Below are 18949 nucleotides of genomic sequence, written 5' to 3'. Positions count from 1 at the left end.
GGGTGCCCCGCCCGGGAGGGTGTGCCGGGGGCTGCTGCGGCCTGCAGAGCTCAGGAAGGATTTGCAGGGCACCGAACTAGGAGGCTCAGGGATGACCCCGGTGATGTCTCAGATGTGGCCTGTGGAGCCAGGCTGCTGGGGCCACTTGTGTCCTGGCTCTGTGTCTTCGGCACGTTGTCCTCTGCTTCTTTGTCCTTGAAGGAGGATGCTGGTGGTGCCCATTTCAGAAACTGATTTGAGGCTAGGCACGGTGGCTCACACCTGTAATCCCAGCCCTTTGGGAGGCCAAGGCAGGCAGATCACTTGAGGTCGGGAGTTCGAGACCCGCCTGGCCAACATGGTGAAACCCCATCTCTACTAAAAATACAAAAATTAGGGCTGGGTGTGGTGGCTCACGCCTGTAATCTTAGCAATTTGGGAGGCCAAGGCAGGTGGATCACCTGAGGTCAGGAGTTTGAGACCAGCCTGGCCAACATGGTGAAACCATGTCTCTAATAAAAACAAAAATTAGCCGGGCGCGGTGGAGGGTGCCTGTAGTCCCAGCTGCTCGGGAGGGACTTGGGAGGCAGAGCTTACAGTGATCCTAGATGGCACCACTGTACTCCAGCCTGGGCAACAGAGCGATACTATCTCTTTAAAAAAAAAAAAAAAAAAAGCTGGTTTGAGGAGTAGGTGGTGACCCATGTGCGGTCTGCGTGCCCTGCCCAGAGTCAGTGTGCCGCCCTTCCTGGCCTGGTCATTAGGAGCTGGGGGCCGTGCAGCCCACTGGTTGAGGGCAGCACTGTACATCTTGGCTCTGTCCCTAACTACATAATGGTGGGCAAGTCCCTGTCCTCTGTGCCTCAGTTTCCTCATTGCTCAGCTCTCTACCTTTTAGGGCTGCTGTAAGCCTTAAATGAATCCACACTGATCCCTGCTGGGATTTGGGAGTGTGTTACACCTCTCCTAGGATGATCATGTCCACTGTCCAGGTGGGAACACAAAGGCTGGAAGCGGTTAACTCCTTGCCATGGCCCCGCAGGAGGAGGCAGGGCCCTGTGTGGGAGGCCGGCCACCTGCCTACCGCCCCATGTCCCCACAGGTGATGGAGGCCTTTGAGCAGGCTGAGCGGAAGCCCAAGCCCAACCCCAACCTGCTCTTCTCAGACGTGTATCAGGAGATGCCCAGCCAGCTCCGCAAGCAGCAGGAGTCCCTGGCCCGCCACCTGCAGACCTATGGGGAGCACTACCCACTGGAGCACTTCGATAAGTGAGGCCTGCTCAGCCCACCGCCACCCGCCCTCAGCTACCCCGATAGCCCCACTCTAAGGGGAGCAGGGGGAGCTCGCAGGACATCACCCCCTTCCCCAGTCAGCTCCCTCTGTAATACTCGGGCCTGGGCGGCTGTCACTCCCCACCCCTGCTCCTCCAGGCTGTTACATTGTTGGGGGACAGTATCTGCAGCAGTTACTGAGGCTCCATCAGCCCCCTTTTCACCTGTTGTTGCAGTGCCTTCTCCCAGGGGCTGGGAGAGGGTGTATCCTGGACTAGAAGCCCCTCTGGGCATGGGGTGGACATGGCAGGCCAGCCTGTGGAACTTGTGCAGGTGCGAGTGGCCAGCAGAGGTCACGAATAAAGTGTATCTCTGGGTCTGGCTCTCTACCACCTCTGGTCTCAGTTTCCTGGAGTTTGGGGGTGATTTGGGGCCACCCCCAGCTTCTCCACCTTAGATAAATAAGGTCAAGGCCCTTGAGATATCTACTTCCCCCGGAAGTTTGTGCAAGCTGGAAGGTTAGCTCCAGCAGACAGGATGGGGGCCGGGGGGGTCCTGCAGAGATGGTCTCCTGCCCTCTCACAGAATGGGGCAAGCCTGCTGTCCAGCAGAGTGATGGGGAGCTAGCCCTGCCCAGCAAGGGCATGGGGGAGCATCCAGGGTGAAGGTCAGGGTGTGGCCAAGCTCTGCTCCCCACCACTCCAGGGCCCCACAGATGCAAAAACAACCCCAGGCCTCAGAGTGGGGAGTGCATATTTTTCAAAAACAAAAAGTAGACACAAACAGTTTGCCGCCCTATCTTTCCTGCCCAGGCCCCTGGTGGGGGAGGCCAAGGAGTGGCTGAAATTGTCCAGATTCTAGGCCCTTCTCCCTCTCATCAAGACCTGGAAGGAGGGGCAGAGCAAGCAGGTCAGTGCCCCACCCTCCCCACTGAGAGTTAGCACTGGAGCTGTGGGGCTTGCAGTTGTTTCCAGAGCCGAATGCTGGCCTGGGGGCCCAGGGGCCGTACCAGCAGCAGGCTGCGGAAAGCGCAGTGGTCCGCGGTGCGGTCTGCTGGCCAGGCTGTGAGGAAGCCTGGGTGGGCCTGGGGTACCAGGCCCAGGGCACGGATGCAAAGGCCAGTGTAGACGTCCTCGAAGGGGAAGGGTGCCACACGGGCTGCCGCCCGCAGCAGCCAGGGTGCCAGGCGCCCGGCAATGACGTAGCCACCCCCGCTTGCATAGGCTGGGTAGCCACCTTCGAAGAAGGACCCGGGCACATAGAAGAGTCCGCCTGGCTTCCGGAGGGGCATGGCCTGGGTAAAGACCTCACCAAGATAGAGGCTTTGTGCCGAGGCGGGTGGCAGGGCCCGAAGGTGAGCCAGCAGAGCAGGGGTGTGTACGAAGGCATCGTCCTGAGCTTGCAGGACGAAACTCACTGCGGGGCAGTGGCGGCCCAGCCAGGCCAGCAGCAGCAGATCTTTGAGTGTCTGGTTGAATGGGACATCGAGGAAGTCCCAGAGCAGCAGGTCACTGTAGCGACGGCTCTCCCAGGCCACCAGTGAGTCCAGGTCAGGCCCCGCCTCACCCACCGGAGACCCCAGCAGGAAGAGAAGCCGGATCCCAGGAGCTGGACTGCCCCACGTCTCCCTCACGGCCTGTCGTTCTGCAAAGTGCCCTGGCTCTGACTTGATGGCCAACAGCAGGTAGGGGACATCGGTATCTGAGCAGCTGGACACTTGGCTGCCACCACCTCTAGGCAGCCACTGTGGGAAGCTCCGGCAGGCTGCTGACAGCAGGAAGCGGCGCAGGTCCTTGGGGTAGGAGGCGAAGTCAGGGATCTCAGCGGCAGCGGCGGCCCCCCAAGCCTGGCAGCCCCCTGCCTCAGTGTCGTCCCCACTGGGCAGGGACCCCAGCCGCCACTGCTGCTGGTTCCAGTAAGCGGAGGGCAGTGGGCCAGTCTGGCCCAGGCGGGCGGAGAGATTGGCAGGCAGGGTGGGCTCAGGGTTGGCCGGTGTGGGGCCTGGCAGGGTGCCCCGAGGGCTGGGGTAGGCCTTGCTGAGCCGGGACTCGGATGTCCACTCGATGTACACTTTGAGGCCCAGGAGCGTGAGCAGTGCTGACAGGCAGAGAAGACACTTGGGGCAGCGCATGACCTGGCCCAGAGAAGGGGTGGCCGCGGGAGCTACAAGGGAGCCACAGGGGAGGCCTTTGGGGTAGGGGGATGGGCCTCCAGAGAGGCCCCAGCCAGACAGTCACAGTCTCCCACAGTCCTGAACAACCCCCAAAACAGCTTTTCTCAGTCCCAGAACCTCAACAGCTCCCCTGACCCAGGGACACCATTGTTTCTTATTCCTAGACCTAGGAATCCCCATTCCAATCCCATTCCAGCACCCTGTTCTTCCCACTCTGTCCAAATCCTTCCACCTTCCTAAGAGCCCAACGGTCTACCTCTTCCCTGTCTCCATCCCAGGGATCCTGCCGTCCGTCTCCTCTCTCTCCATTTATCGCCCTCACCAGGAAATCAGGAGCAAGAGCTCGACAGGGTTAGAAACCCAGCCTGCCTCCTGCACCATCCCCACCCCAGGGACTGGGAAGCCAGTGATCCCGCGCCTCTTTACCTCTGGGTCTGGCTCCCACCAGCTCCAGGTGCCGGGCCTCAGGTCAGGCCTCCCTCTGCTCTCTCAGATCGCCTGCCCCAGCCCCTGCGTAGTCGACTGCCTGGCCCAGCCCTGCCCAGCCAGTCCAGAGGAGCGGGGAGGGGAGTGGAGCAGAGCGGGAGCAGGGAGGGCCCCAGGGGCCGGGGCGGGGCTGAGGCGGGGGAGGGAGGGAGGAGGGCAGGAGGCCAACCAGAGATGGGGCTCTGGCGTGTTAGGGCTGGTTTCTGGTGAGACATCTGGGAAGGGTGCAGGGGGCAGCCACAGAAACCAGACGGGGCCTGGGCGGGGAGAACCAGGGCCTGGGGAGGGAGGGAGTGTCAGGGAGGGTGCGGCTGAGGGCTGGGCCTGGGCTGCGGAGTGTCAGAGTGACCTGGGCAAGGCAGAGGGTCCCACTGAAGCAGAGAAGGGGAGGCTGAGAAGTTGGCGCCCAGCCGCGCCCATGGCAAGGAGGCGGCAGTGAATGTGCTGAGTGGAAAGCGATCGGCAGGCCCGCCAGAGAGAGGGATGTTTGTTGCTGCTGCCCAGTCAGGGTGAGGTGGGGGGAAGGGTGCTGGGGAGGAGGAGGAAAGACGGACATTGTGGAGAGGGAAATGGCCAGGAACAGAGAGAGGGCAGCTGGGGCGAGACAGGTGATGGAGAGAGCTGAGGGGAAGAGACGAGAAGAAGGGAAAATGGGAAGGTGGCCAGGAGGGAGGGGAGGAGGGAAATGGAGGTGGGAGAAAGATAAGGGGTGGCAGAAGCCCTGTGGGGTGCTTGCCGGGAAAGTGAAGTTGAGAGAGGCAGGTGGAAGGCAGAGGGGAGGGACTCTGAGGCTTCTGAGCCAGACCCGGGGAGAGGTGGAGAGGGAGCCAGGAGGAAGAACAAGAGAGGAAAGGATTGGAGCGCCAAGGGCAATAGAGGGTGACGGGGTGGGGCACGCAGGGAACTCCCAGAGCTGACCCCCTGCACCTCTTCCATCCCTCTCAGCACCTGGGCTGCTGCCCAGCAGGGTGGGAATCTGTTCCTACCCTACCCCCAACCTGCAGCCCTGGAGCCAGCCTCGCCCCGGGGCCCCACCCCTCCCCCAGTGGCACCGTGACTCCGGGAACACTCACATCCGGCCCCCTGGGGCAGGAGAGGGTGTCTGCCAGTGTTTGCATCCCTGCCCTCAGGCCCCTGCTGTTGGGGCTGCATCAGCTGTCTGGAGACCTCCCAGGACTTGAGGTGGGACTAAAGGGCCTCCCACTAAGCCTGGGCTGACCCCTTCATCCCACCCTGGTTTGGGGGCGGGCCTGTCCCCATTATGGCAGGAACCCAGTCTACCAGCAGGGGCAGTTGATGATCTGTCCAGCCCTGATTTCCTCCCCTGAAGTTTGAATAATGGAGCTCCTGGGAACAGCTAGAGGAAGGGAGTGGGGAGGAAGTGGTGAATATTAATGGAATAATAGCGGGAGTGGGAAATGACAGCTAGGGGCTGGGGGCAGGGGCCAGAGCACCTCCTGAGGGAGTCTGCAAGCCCACCTCACCCTAGGGTTGAGAGAGAGGGATTCCAGGCCCCCTGAGCTCATCTAGCTTCTGGGGTAGGGGGTGCTGCTCCTCCTGGAAGCATTGGGAAACTTCTGAGGGTGCTATTCTTTTTGTCTTTGCCGTGTACCTCAGTTGGGGTCCCATCAGGAGACCGAAATCACACAGGAATGGGAATAGGACAAGTTCAACATACAGGATGATTAACTATCGTAGGATTGGCCGGTAAGGGGCGCCTTCTTGGGGAACATGGTTGGAGGGTGGACATGCAGGTTGAACACGATCATTCCAATCCAGCACTTCTGTCTCCCCAAACCTTGGGACTCCCCTCATCCATCTTATGCTAGCTAGAGCAGTTCTGGTCTCCTGCCTCATTGCCTTTAGGCCACTGTTGGATCCAAGCTCCGGTCAGGCAACCAAGCAAGCTGTTAGAACCAAGTCCAGCTGCACAAGGTAACCCATGAAATCCAGAAGCTCTAGAAAGTACACTCATACCGGGAAATCTGGCCTGAGCTCATGTTACATCCACCCTCATTGGTGTAACACCCTTAAAATCTGCTTCTGCATGCATTCCCCAAGCTTCTGACTTTGTATATTTGTGAAGCCTTGTCATTCTCAGCGTAAAAGCTGCGCCTGCTTGAGTCCTAACCAGCACCTGTCCTCCAGGAGCATGCTGATTTGACTCTAGGTATTTATGGGTCTAGAGGCAGCAGGGGGTGCCTGTGGCAAGTCTTAAAAAGAATGGGATGCATCTGTTATTTCTGTGTAACAGCTGTCCATGAGAGAAAAAAACATGGGATGGGACACTGTGGCTCACTCCTGTAATCCCAGTACTCTGGGAGGCCAAGAGGAGAGGATCACTTGAGCCCAGGAGTTTGAGACCAGCCTCTGGGCGTGGTGGCTCACACCTGTAATCCCAGAATTTAGGGATGCTGAGGCAGGCAGATCACCTGAGGTCAGGAGCTCGAGACCAGCCTATCCAACATGGCGAAACTCGTCTCTACTAAAAAATACAATAATTAGCTGGGTGCCACGGCAGGGGCCTGTAGTCCCACCTACTCAGGAGGCTAAGGCAGAAGAATCGCTTAAACCTTGGAGGTGGAAGTTGAAGTGAGCCGAGATTGTGCCATTGCACTCCCGCCTGGGAGACAGAGTAGGTCTCTGTCTCAAAAATAAAAAAAACCAAAAGGATGGACAACTGCTTTCAAGGTGTCTGTCCCTGATCACAAAGTTTCCTTTTTTTTTTGAGACAGAGTGTTGCACTGTTGCCTAGGCTGGTGAGCAGTGGCACTATCTCGGCTCACTGCAACCTCCACCTCCTGGGTTCAAGTGATTGTCCCTGTGAGCAGTGGTACTATCTCAGCTCACTGCAACCTCCACCTCCTGGGTTCAAGTGATTCTCCTGCCTCAGCCTCTTCAGTAGCTGGGATTACAGGTGCCCACCACCATGCCTGGCTAATTTTTTCTATTTTTAGTAGAGACAGGATTTTAGTATGTAGGCCAGGCTGGTTTTGAACTCCTGACCTCATGATCCACCCACCTTGGCCTCCCAAAGTGCTGGGATTATAGGCATGAGCCACTGCGCCTGGCCACATGACAAGGTTTCTAAGCACAAGAAGGCCGGTAGGTTCCTCAGACAGTGGTAAGTCACTTGCTTGGAGTGACTTGGGGGTTAAAAATCGCCTGCTTCAACTAATGGGCAAAGCAGCCAGCTAGCATCAAAATGGCAGAATCAAATTCACACATAACAATATTAACCCTAAATGTAAATGGCTAAACGCCCCAATCAAAACACAGACTGGCAAATTAGATAAAAAGCCAAAACCCATCGGTGTGCTGTATCCAGGAAACCCATCTCACATGCAAGGATACGCAAAGGCTCAAAATAAAGGGATGGAGGAAGATTTACCAAGCAAATGGAGAGTAAAAAAAAAAAAGCAGAAGTTGCAGTCCTAGTCTCTGATAAAATAGACTTTAAAGCAACAAAGATCAAAAGAGACAAAGAAGGACATTACATAATGGTAAAAGGAGCTAACGATCCTAAATATATACATACCCAATACAGGAGCACCCAGATATATAAAGCAAGTTCTTAATGACTTATAAAGAGACTTATAGTCTCCCACTATTATTGTGTGGGAATCTAACACTCCACTGACAATATTAGACAGATCAACGAGACAGAAAATTAACAAGGATATCCAGGACTTGAACTCAGACCTGGACCAAGCAAACCTCATAGACATTTACAGACCTCTCCACCCCAAATCCACAGAATATACATTCTTCTCAGCACTACATCACACCTCTAAAATTGACCACATAATCAGAAGTAAATCACTCCTCAGCAAATGCAAAAGAACAGAAATCATAGCAAACAGTCTCTCAGACCACAGTGCAATCAAGTTAGAAGTCAGAATTCAGAAACTAACTCAGAACTGCACAGCTTCATGGAAACTGAACAACTGGCTATTGTATGTTGACTGGATAAATAATGAAATGAAGGCAGAAATAAAGATGTTCTTCAAAACCAACGAAACCAACGTACCAGAATCTCTGGGACACATTTAAAGCAATGTCTAGAGGAAAATATATAGCAATAAATGCCCACATGAGAAGCAAGGAGAGATCTAAAATTGACACCCTGTCACCAAATTGAAAGAGCTAGAGGAGTAAGATCAAAAAAAAACCTAGCAGAAGACAAGATCAGAGCAGAACTGAAGAAGCCAGAGACATAAAAAACCCTTCAAAAAAATCAATAAATCCAGGAGCTGGTTTTTCGAAAAGATCAACAAAATAGACCACTAACCAGATTAATAAAAAAAGAGAGAATAATAAAATAGATACAATAAAGGGGATATCACCACAGATGCCACAGAATTACAAACCATCATCAGAGATTATTATAAACAACTCTACACACACAAACTAGGAAACCTGGAAGAAATGGATAAATTCCTGGACACCTGCATCCTCCCAAGCCTAAACCAGGAAGAAGTCGAAACCCTGAATAGACCAATAACAAGGTCTGAAGTTGAGGCAGCAATTAAGAGCCTACCACCCAAAAAAAGCCCAGGTCCAGATGGGTTCACAGCCGAATTCTACTAGACATACAAAGAGGAGCTGGTACCACTCCTTCTGAAACTATTCCAAACAATCCAAAAAGAGATAATCCTCCCCAAATCATTTTATGAGACCAACATCATCCTGATACCAAAACCCAGCAGAGACTCAACAGGAAAACCTTGGGCCAATATCCATGATGAACATAAATGCAAAAATCTTCAATAGAATACTGGCAAACCGAATTGCAACAGCACATCAAAAAGCTTATGCACCATGATCGAGTAGGATTCATCCCGGGGATGCAAGGCTGGTTCAATATACACAAGTCTATAAACGTAATTCACCACATAAACAGAACCAAAGACAAAAATCACATGATTATCTCAATAGATGCAGAGAAGGCCTTTGACAAAATTCAACAGCCCTTTATGCTAAAAACTCTCAATAAACTAGGTATTGATGGAACGTATCTCAAAATAATCAAAGCTATCTACAACAAACCAACAGCCAATATCATACTGAATGGGCAAAAACTGGAAGCATTCCCTTTGAAATCTGGCACTAGACAAGGATGCCCTCTCTCACCACTCCTATTCAATATAGTATTGGAAGTTTAAGCCAGAGAAATCAGGCAAGAAAAACAAATAAAGGGTATTCAATTAGGAAAGGAGGAAGTGAAATTGTCTCTATTTACAGATGACATGATTGTATATTTAGAAGACCCCATTGTCTCAGCCCAAAATCTCCTGAAACTGATAAGCAACTTCAGCAAAGTCTCAGGATACAAAATCAATGTGCAAAAACCACAAGCATTCCTATACACCAATAACAGACTTAAAGAGAGCCAAATCAAGAGCCAGCTGCCATTCACAATTGCTACAAAGAGAATAAAATACCTAGGAATACAACTAACAAAGAACGTAAAGGACCTCTTCAAGGAGAACTACAAACCACTGCTCAATGAAATAAGAGAGGACTCAAACATGGAGAAACATTCCATGCTCATCGTTAGGAAGAATCAATACTGCCCAAAGTAATTTACAGATTCAACGCTATCCCCATCAAGCTACCAATGACCTTCACAGAAATGGAAAAAACCACCTTAAACTTCATATGGAACCAAAAGCCTGCATAGCCAAGTCAATTCTAAGCAAAAAGAACAAAGCTGGAGGCATCACACTACCTGACTTCAAACTATACTACAAGGCTACAGTAATCAAAACAGCATGTACTGGTACCAAAACAGAGATATAGACCAATGGAACAGAACAGAGGTGTCGGAGGCAACGCCACACATCTACAACCATCTGATCTTTGACAAACCTCACAAAAACAAGCAATGGGGAAAGGATTCCCTGTTTAATAAATGGTGTTGGGAAAACTGGCTAGCCATGTGCCACGTGCAGAAAGCAGAAATTGGACCCCTTCCTGTCACCTTACACTAAAATTAACTCCAGATGGATTAAATACTTTTTTTTTTTAATTTTTATTTTTAAAGACAGGGTTTCACCATGTTGGTCAGGCTGGTCTTGGACTCCTGACCTCAGGCGATCCACCCGCCTTGGCCTCCAAAGTGCTTGGATTACAGGCGTGAGCCACCACGCCCAGCCGGATTAAAGATTTAAACGTAAGACATAACACCATAAAAACCTTAGAAGAAAATCTAGGCAAAACCACCCATGACATAGGCATAGGCAAGGACTTCATGGCTAAAACACCAAAAACATTGGCAACAAAAGCCAAAATAGACAAATGGGACCTAATCAAACTCCACAGCTTCTGCACAGCAAAAGAAACAGTCATTAGAGTGAATCGGCAACCAACAGAATGGGAAAAAACTTTTGCAATCTACCCATCTGACAAAGGGCTAATATCCAGAATCTACAAAGAACTAAAACAGATTTAAAAGAAAAAAACAAGCCCATTCAAAAGTGGGTGAAGGATATGAACAGACACTTTACAAAAGACATATGAGGCCAACAAACATGAAAAAATGCTCATCACTGGTCATTGGAGAAATGCAAATCAAAATCACATGAGATACCATCTCACCCCAGTCAGAATGGCGATCATTAAATCTGGAGACAACAGATGCTGGAGAGGATGTGGAGAAATAGGAACACTTTTACACTGTTGGTGGGAGTGTAAATTAGTTCAACCATTGTGGAAGACAGTGTGGCGATTCCTCAAGGACCTAGAAATAGAAATTCCATTTGACCCAGCAATCCCATTACTGGGTATATAGCCAAAGGATTATAAATCGTTCTATTACGAGGACACATGTACACGAATGTTCACTGCAGCACTGTTTACAATGGCAAAGACTTGGAACCAACCCAAATGCCCATCGATAATAGACTGGACAGGGAAAATGTGGCACATATATACCATGGAATACTACGCAACCATAAAAAACAATGAATTCGTGTCCTTTGTAGGGATATGGATGAACCTGGAAACCATCATTCTCAGCAAACTGACACAAGAACAGAAAATCAAACACCGCATGTTCTCACTCATAGGTGGGTGCTGAACAGTAAGAACACATGGACACAAGGAGGGGAGCATCACACACTGGGGTCTTTGGGGGAGAAATAGGGGAGGGACAGCGGTGGGTGGGGAGTTGGGGAGGGATAACAGGGGGAGAAAGATAGCAAACCACACTGCCATGTGTGTACCTATGCAACAATCTTACATGTTCTTCACATGTACCCCAAAACCTAAAATGCAATTAAAAAAAAGTCTGTCTCCTGGGACACTCCAGGTATCAACTTTCTATCCATCTGGATGCACTCAGGAGAGAAAAACCATACAGTAGCTCAAACAGGGACCATTTAATATAGAGAATTACTGGCTTTAGCTGTGAACTGGAATAATGAGGGCTTCACTGGTACAATGCTTCTGAATTGGCTGGAAATCCATCTGGGGTGCTGGGGAAAGTTATTCCCAGAGTGGTGCCTCAGTGGAGGCACTGTGTCTCCTACGCAACTACTGGGAGATGGAGGGTGCCAGGGGCAGCTGCTGACTGCCTGACACCTCAGGAGCTGGGTGCTGGGGAAGCCACGTGCACCGCAGAACCCAGAGGCAGAAGCACAAGCAACAGGAACCAGGAAGGAAGTGCCTTTCCTCCTGTAACGCCTGTTAGGCGCCCTCTACTCACAAAGCTTATGCCACTGGCAAAGGGAAAATCCTGCAAAGGCCCAGATCCCCTTTCAAAAAACAGCAGACCAAAAAAGCTGAATGTGGAACTGAAGGTCAGTAAATCCACAACCAGCAATACCATGGGGCCTGGGCTGTGCTGGCCTTTAGTGAGTGGGGCCAAGGATGCTGCACGTCCTGCCGTGAACAGAGTGGCCCTCCCACCCCCAACCAGGGAGAACCATTTCTGTAAAGTGTTAGCAGCAGCCCCTGTATCAGTCAGGGTCCCTGGAAGAAATGGCAGCGCACTCACATGAGGACTATTTGAGAAGAGTCTCCTGACAAGGTGAATGTGGCTCCCTGCAGCTGCCGACAGCCTGAGCCTTGACGTCCCCAGGCCTAAAGAGGCAGGGGAAGAAGAGGGGCATGGAAAGGGCTGCCTGACAGGGTGACAGGAGCACAGGAGCTATGACTGTCAGCCAAGGGCAGCCAGGAATAAATACTGTGACCTCACACTCTCTTTCCCTGTGATCGGCCGGCACCACTCCCGAACCCCCATGTTGAGTGAAGACAGACAGAAGCCAGAAGTGTGGTGAGCTACCAGACATTCCATGCAGTCCGCTGAAAAGCCACTTGAATGGGGACAGGGCTGAAGGCTAGGCGGGGACAGGCCTGTCTGTGTCCTGAGGCTGCTCCTCTGGCCCCAACTTCAGGCCCTCGGCCAAGTCGACCCCCACAACCTTGCAGTTGGGCAGCATCTCCTCCACCAAGATCTGAGTGAGGCCTGGGTTGGACACGGAAGGGAGGTTGGAGATGTCCAGCCTGCGGAGGTTCCTGAAAGGGGGCGAGAAGGACAGTGTATGTGTATAGGAAGGTACTGGCCTCAATTTCAGCCCTAGCTTCCTAAAATACTTTTTTCTTTGAGACAGTCTCACTCTCACTGTCACCCAGGAAGGAATGCAGCGGCATGATTTCTGCTCACTGCAACCTCCGCCTCCCAGGTTCAAGCAGTTCTCTGCCTCAGCCTCTTGAGTAGCTGGGATTATAGGCACCTGCCACCATGCCCAGCTAATTTTTGTAGTTTTAGAAGAGGCAGGGTTTCACCATCTTGGCTAGACTGGTCTTGAACTCCTGACCTTGTGATCTACCTGCCTCGGCCTTCCAAAGTGCTGGGATTACAGGCGTGAGCCACTGCTCCCGGCCCTAAAATAAAATCTTTATAGCTGTCCAGGCACCTGAAATCCACTGTGTTAGTTGCAAATATGCAACTCTAGCTTCCGCTGTTCTGCCATAGCATTGATACCATGGAGTTTTCATTAAAACGAAAAGAAAAACCAGGAGTCATTTAAGTCTTCCAGAGACTCACTGTGACTGCCCATCTACCACGAACACTCTAGGTTTATGGTGGAGGCAGGGTGATATGAGAACTGCCCAACATTGCCCCTCCCCACTTCCTCTCCTGCATCTGTGTTGGGTGGGAGAGATGCCCAGGTACGGGGCCCAGGCTGAGCTGAGATCTCACTGGAGATGGTGGAGGCAGGCGAGGCCCCGTTCCGAGATGCGGGGGCAACCGGCCAGCGAGAGCTCCAGCAACGAGTCGGCCAGTGGGTAGAGGCGGCTGAGACACCAGTCGTCCATGTGGGGGCAGCGCTGCAGCGACAAGGACTGGAGCTCCTTCAGGAGGTCTGCGGTGGGGAGAGGGCGGGATGGCACCAGGGGCCTTTCTGGAGCCCATCACCAAAGGGAAAACGTAGAGGCCTGTCCCATCTCCACCCCATCCCACTCACGGAGGTTTTCCAGGCCCTCGTAGTTGATGACACAGTCACTGGCATCCACAGCTTCGACAGGCACCTCTGAGAAATTCCAGAATTCCTGAGAGAAATGGCCATACTTATCTGGCCTGATCCACTCCTTATCTCGAAACCTGGAAAGGAGGGGAGAGGTAGTGTCAGCAGGGCACCCCCGCCTGCCCCAGACCTCCAGCCTCTTCGGAACCTTCCCAGCCCTATATATAATATGTATAGATCACCCTTGACATAAGTGACTCCATCTTAGAAAAACACTCCATCTGGCTGTGGTGGCTCATGCCTATAATCCCAGCACTTTGGAAAGCCAAAATACAAAAAATTAGCTGGGTGTGGTGGTGTGCACCTGTAATCCCAGGTATTTGGGAGGCTAAGGCAGGAGAATCGCTTGAACCCAGGAGGTGGAGGTTGCAGCAGGCTGAGATCGTGCCACTGCAGTCCACCCTGGGTGACGGAGTGATACTCTGTCTCAAAAAAAATTTTTTTTTGAGCACATATGCAGTGCTAGGCCTCTTATATTGCAAAATCACACTCAATCTCCCTCTCTGACAGGGTCTCACTGGGTAGTTGGGACTACAGGCATGCACCACCATGCCTAGGTAATTTTGTATTTTTGGTAGAGATGGGGTTTCACTATGTTGCCAGGCTGGTCTTGAACTCCTGGGCTCAAGTGCTCCACCTGCCTTAGCCTCCCAGAGCCACCACACCCAGCCATTATTATTTTTTTCTTTTGAGATAGTCTTGCTCTGTCAACCAAGCTAGAGTGCAGTGGCACGATCTCAGCTCACTGCAACCTCTGCCTCCCAGGTTCTAAGGGGTTCTCCTGCCTCAGCCTCCCAAGTAGCTGGGATCACAGGCGTGTGTCCCCATGCTAACCTAATTTTGTATTTTTAGTAGAGAAGGGGTTTCACCACGTTGGCCAGGTGGTCTCGAACTCCTGACCCCAGGTGATCCACCAGCCTTGGCCTCCCAAAGTGCTGGGATTACAGGTGTGAGCCACCATGCCCAGCCTATTAATATTTTTTGAGACAAGGTCTCACTCTGTTGCCCAGGCTAGAGTTCAGTGGTGTAACTATAGCTAAGTGTAGCCTCCTGGGATCAAGCAGTCCTCCCGTCTTAGCCTCCTGAGTAGCTGGGACCACAGGCATGTGCCACCATATCTGGCTAATTTTTTTTTTCTTCACTGCAACATAAGTTGTCATGCTAGTATACATACCTGGCTAATATAAAAAATTTTGCCAGGCTGGGCACAGTGGCTTATGCCTGTAATCCCAACATTTTGGGAGGTTGAGGTGGGCGGATCACCTGAGGTTAAGGGTTTGAGACCAGCCTGACCAACATGGAGAAACCCTGTCTCTACTAAAAGTACAAAATTAGCCAGGCGTGGTGGTGCATCCCTGTAATCCCAGCTACTCAGGAGGCTGAGGCAGGAAAATCGCCTGAACCTAGGAGGCAGAAGGTTGCAGTGAGCCCAGATTGCACCATTGCACACCAGCCTGGGCAACAAGAGTGAAACTCCATCTAAAAAAAAATATATATATATATATTTTTTTTTTTTTGAGACAAGGTCTCATAAAGTTGCTGAGGCTGGTCTCAAACTCCTGGGCTCAAGTCACCTTCCTGTCTCGGCCTCCCAAAGTGCTAGGATTACAGACATAAGCCAGTGTCCCAGTGCCATCCAGTCTTCATAGCAAAGCTTGTAGGTTAGAAAAGATCACCATCCCATTTTCCACATGACAAAACTGAAGCTCAGGAACAAGTCTGAAGCCACATAGCCAGGAGGCAGCAGAGACCAGGGGACAGTGAAGCCTGTGTGACTGCAAAGCCTGGATGTTAGGCAGATACCCCACCACCGACTCCCAGCCCATTATAACACCTTAGCGGTCATACTTGACTGCGCCTCCCTGCTTCAGGATGAAAAAGGCACCTGCGTTGTTTGGACCATGTGTCTCCTCCAAGTAGGCGAAGGATCTGCAGAGAAAACGGTAGCTAAGGGTGAGGCATTGGGAGCACCACACCTTCACCATGCCCCAATGCTGTTGAGAGGGGCAGAGTCCAGAGAACCAGGCACACAGACAGAGTCAGCCTGTACATATTTATTGCCCACCAACTAAGTGCTAGGCACTGGGGGGACAAAGTGGTGACCAAGGCAGATAACATCCCTGCCCAGTCTGGAGATTACTGCAGTAATCCAACCTATTATACAGGGAGAAACAGACAACCCAGGAAATAACAACAAATTGCAGAGCATGTCAATTCCATGGCCAAATAAGGCAGAGGGGCTGACTGGGAGGGGTGGGGAGCAGAGGGGTGGTGACAGTGGAGGCTAATCGAGTTTGGGTATTAATGGGAGGCAGTGACATCTGAGCAGAGATTCGAGTGGTGACAAGGAACGGAGTATAAAGGCTCAGAGACTCAAATTAGGATGGTTGAATGAATAAGAAATAGGGATGTCAGCCAGGCGCAGTGGCTCACCCCTGTAATCCCAGCACTCTGGGAGGCCTAGGCAAGTTGATCACCTTAAGTCAGGAGATCGAGACCAGCCTGGACAACATAGTGAAACCCCATCTCTAGTAAAAATACAAAATTAGCCGGGCGCGGTGGTGCATGCCTGTAATCCCACCTAGTTGGGAGGCTGAGGCAGAGGTTGTGGTAAGCCGAGATCGTGCCATGGCACTCCAGCCCAGGCAACAAGAGCAAAACCCTGCCCCCCGCCCCCCGCCCCAAAGAGAAATAGGGATGTCATGCTGACAGGGGACCAGTGGAGTCCTGGTTGGGGGTCTCAAAGTTCAGTAGGGGTTATGATTTAGGTCTTGAAGATTGGCTCTCATTTGAGGGTTTTAAGCCGATAAGATTCCTTCAGCTGCTTTGTAGATTACAGGACGGGCCAGGCATGGTGGCTCATGCTTGTAATCCCAGCACTTTGGGAGGCCAAGGCGGGCAGATCACCTTAAGTCAAGAGTTCGAGGCTAGCTTGGCCAACATGGTGAAACCCCATCTCTACTAAAAATATAAAAATTAGCCAGTCCTGTAATCCCAGTTACTCTAGAGGCTGAGGCATGAGTATTGCTTGAACGTGGTAGGCAGAGGTTGGAGTGAGCTGAGATCATACGACACTGCACTCCTGCCTCAGGGACAGAGTGAGAGTCTGTCTCAAAAAAAAAAAAAAGAAAAAAAGTATGGGAGGCTGGGCATGGTGGCTCATGCCTGTAGTCCCAGCACTCTGAAAGGCAGAGGTGGGTGGATCCCTTGAGGTTAGGAGTTCAAGACAAGCCTGGCCAACAAAAGAGAGAGAGACAGAGACAGAAAGTATGGGAGCAAAAAACCAGTTAGGAGATTACTGAGTGATTGGATCAGGCTATGAATGGTGAAGGCAGTGAAAACTGGTCAAATTTGAGATATTCTAGTATTTTATTGATGGTATGGATGTGGAGGGCAGGGAAGCAAAGAGAGGAATTAGGGATGACTCCTTAGAATTTGGCATGAGTAACTGGGTGGGCAGCACTAATGTTTACTGGGATGGGAAGGCTTGGGAGTGAGCAGATGTTTTTAGGGGAGAAATCAGGGTTTGGTTTTAGCCATGTTGGGTTTAAGAGGCCAGTTATACTCTGAGTTGAGCTGGTGGGTGGCAAGCTGCCTATGTGAGCTGGAGTACTTGAGAACGGTACAGGCTGGAGATGGAGCTGGAAGAGACACTGGATGCCACAGTGCTGCCTGGGAATGACAAGGACAGGACCTGGGTTCTGGTGGGCCAGGGTCTCCGCAGGGTCTTGCAGGCCAGGGATTCTTACCGATTTTTCTGATGCACCTTGTCCATCTCATTTTGGAGAAAATAACCCCTCAGAGACTCCACATCGTAGAAATAGTCGGACAGGTACTGGAGCATTGTCCTTCTCTTCTTCTGATTGCTCTCTGGGTCCACTGCCCCACCCAGGTGATGGATGCCCCTGGTACTTCTATTCCATATGGGGGCCACTAGGCGCAGGGACTGGGAATAAGGAGAGGAAAGGAGCTGAGCCTGGAGCTTCCTGGGAGAGACAGAGCCGGATCCCCCAGTTCTTGCTCCCTGAACTTCAATCCCTCTGCTTCCCAACTCATCCTAAATTCTTTCTTCAGAACTTCAAAACTGACTTTGAGATGCCAAAAATTTCTCCATGTTTTCTCCAAGTTCCTCCTCCCCTTAGTCAACCCTAAATTCTTGCCTTGATTAGCCGTATATTTTTGATTTACCTAAATTATTCCTCTTTCTCCCAGACTCTTATCTCTCAACACCTGCATTATTTGACCTCTTAATTTCCCACAATTTGCCCCTTAATTACCCAATTAAGAGTCCTTGAGAATGGTACAGGCTGGAGATGGAGCTGGAAGAGACATCAAGGCTGGCACTGGACACCACAGTGCTGCCTGGCAATGACAAGGACAGGGGTTCTGGTGGGCCAGGGTCTCCGCAGGGTCTTAGCAGGCCAGGGAGTCTTACCGATTTTTCCCAGGTGCACCTTATGCACCTTAATTACCCAATTAAGGGGCAAATTGTGGGAAATCATCCTGGGGTCTTCCCAAATAACATATTTCATTCTCCAAAATATAATCTTAAAAACTTTTCTCCAAACCTTATGGAGATGGCACTCTGAGCAATCCTAAACCCAACCAAGCTTGTCCAACCTGCCGCCCTCATGCAGCCCAACACAAACGTGCAAACTTTCTTAAAACATTACGAGAACTTTTTGGGATTTTTAAAGCTCATCAATTATGGTTAATGTATTTTATGTGTGGCCCAAGACAATTATTTGAACCACGTGGCCCAGGGAAGCCAAAAGACTGGACGCCCCTGAACCGTGAAGGGTAAAAACTGTTATGAGCTTTGAGGAGGGTAAGAAAGTGGAGGAGTGTGGCCTCTGGGAAGAAGCCCCCAAACGCTTCAATTTCGCTTTCAAGGTCTCCTCCTAATCTACCCCAATTTCTCTTCAAAGGCTTTTTTTTTTTTCCAAATTATCTCGATAATTTTACCCAAACCCTTATTGTAATCAGAAATTTAAAGCTGCCAACCTCTTTAATTTTCCCTAAATTTATTCCTTGATTTTACCCAATTCTTTCTAAATCCTCTGAAAAGACTATCCCAAATCCTCCTCTTAATTTCACCCAGATTATTCCCCTGGCAGCCCCAAATTGACCTCTTGGTTCCCCCACTCATCATACTTTTGAATTTTCTGTAAAAAATTCCTCAATCCCCCACGCACTTTCCACTCCCTCATCCCCATTGGATTCTCTCAGCCAAGTCCCTGCCTCTGTCTCCTCCGCCTGCGACCCCCAGAGATCCTTCCCGGCCCCCAGTAGTCGCGGGTCTGCACTCTCAGCACGGGGCTCGGCAGGCTTAGCCTGCTGCCTCACGGCTCTTTGCTCTTGGCAGCCAACACTGGCCTTAGAAGGCGGAGGCTGCAGAGCGGACTTCAAATCTGGGGCTCTAGGAACTCCGTTCACCTACCGGCCACGGCGCCGCCATCTTGCAAGGGTTACGTAACCGGAAGGGGCAGGTCGTACCACTGGCCAG

The 18949-nt window shown here is 51.4% G+C and overlaps 3 protein-coding genes and 1 long non-coding RNA gene across 9 annotated transcripts in view; 2 read left to right on the top strand and 2 right to left on the bottom strand.

Annotated features, from left to right (window-relative positions):
* BCKDHA (branched chain keto acid dehydrogenase E1 subunit alpha) overlaps window positions 1-1643 on the top strand; it is a 27189-nt gene extending 25546 nt beyond the window's left edge. For all 3 annotated transcript variants that reach the window (XM_012461470.3, XM_012461469.2, XM_064381277.1), the window contains one exon: window positions 1082-1643. In XM_012461470.3, the coding sequence (XP_012316893.2) occupies window positions 1082-1252 (171 nt within the window). In that variant the 3' untranslated portion in view covers window positions 1253-1643. The remainder of the gene's footprint in view (window positions 1-1081) is intronic.
* B3GNT8 (UDP-GlcNAc:betaGal beta-1,3-N-acetylglucosaminyltransferase 8) lies at window positions 641-6870 on the bottom strand. The gene is made up of 2 exons (XM_012461472.3): window positions 3851-6870; window positions 641-3414 (listed from the first exon to the last, which is right to left on the bottom strand). The coding sequence occupies exon 2, from the start codon at window positions 3380-3382 to the stop codon at window positions 2189-2191; it is 1194 nt and encodes a 397-aa protein (XP_012316895.1). The 5' UTR covers window positions 3383-3414; window positions 3851-6870; the 3' UTR covers window positions 641-2188.
* Window positions 2483-13707, top strand: LOC135276744 (uncharacterized). Of its 2 annotated transcripts, none has more exons than XR_010344263.1 (3): window positions 2483-3892; window positions 5528-5617; window positions 5777-13707. It is a non-coding gene; the product is annotated as an uncharacterized LOC135276744 (long non-coding RNA). The 2 variants fall into 2 exon arrangements; XR_010344262.1 differs by lacking the exon at window positions 2483-3892 and adding an exon at window positions 4216-4419 and having other exon boundaries at window positions 4856-5617.
* Window positions 7349-18949, bottom strand: DMAC2 (distal membrane arm assembly component 2). Of its 3 annotated transcripts, XR_010344261.1 has the most exons (7): window positions 18884-18945; window positions 17193-17389; window positions 15292-15372; window positions 13384-13520; window positions 13119-13281; window positions 12198-12430; window positions 7349-10652 (listed from the first exon to the last, which is right to left on the bottom strand). XR_010344261.1 is itself a non-coding variant. In XM_012461473.2 (6 exons), the coding sequence occupies exons 1-6, from the start codon at window positions 18899-18901 to the stop codon at window positions 12253-12255; spliced, it is 774 nt and encodes a 257-aa protein (XP_012316896.1). In that variant the 5' UTR covers window positions 18902-18945; the 3' UTR covers window positions 11278-12252. The 3 variants fall into 3 exon arrangements, 2 of the variants coding, with proteins under 2 accessions (XP_012316896.1, XP_021526090.1); XM_012461473.2 differs by lacking the exon at window positions 7349-10652 and having other exon boundaries at window positions 11278-12430; XM_021670415.2 differs by lacking the exons at window positions 7349-10652; window positions 13119-13281 and having other exon boundaries at window positions 11278-12430; window positions 18884-18949.

The sequence above is a fragment of the Aotus nancymaae genome, unplaced genomic scaffold (genome assembly GCF_030222135.1).
Source record: "Aotus nancymaae isolate 86718 unplaced genomic scaffold, 86718_ANA_hifiasm-v0.15.2.pri h1tg000028l, whole genome shotgun sequence".
Lineage (NCBI taxonomy): Eukaryota > Metazoa > Chordata > Mammalia > Primates > Aotidae > Aotus > Aotus nancymaae.
The sequence above is the reverse complement of the archived record's forward strand: the minus strand, read 5'-3'. Positions and strand labels throughout refer to the sequence as shown.

Coding starts and splice junctions, on each gene's coding strand:
- B3GNT8 (XM_012461472.3), bottom strand. CDS start 3,382: ATGCGCTGCCCCAAGTGTCTTCTCTGCCTGTCAGCACTGCTCACGCTC.
- DMAC2 (XM_012461473.2), bottom strand. Junction 15,373..17,192: donor AAGGTGCATCAGAAAAATCG/GTAAGAATCCCT, acceptor TTTTCTCTGCAG/ATCCTTCGCCTACTTGGAGG. Junction 12,431..13,118: donor GCCTGCCTCCACCATCTCCA/GTGAGATCTCAG, acceptor GCCCCCTTTCAG/GAACCTCCGCAGGCTGGACA.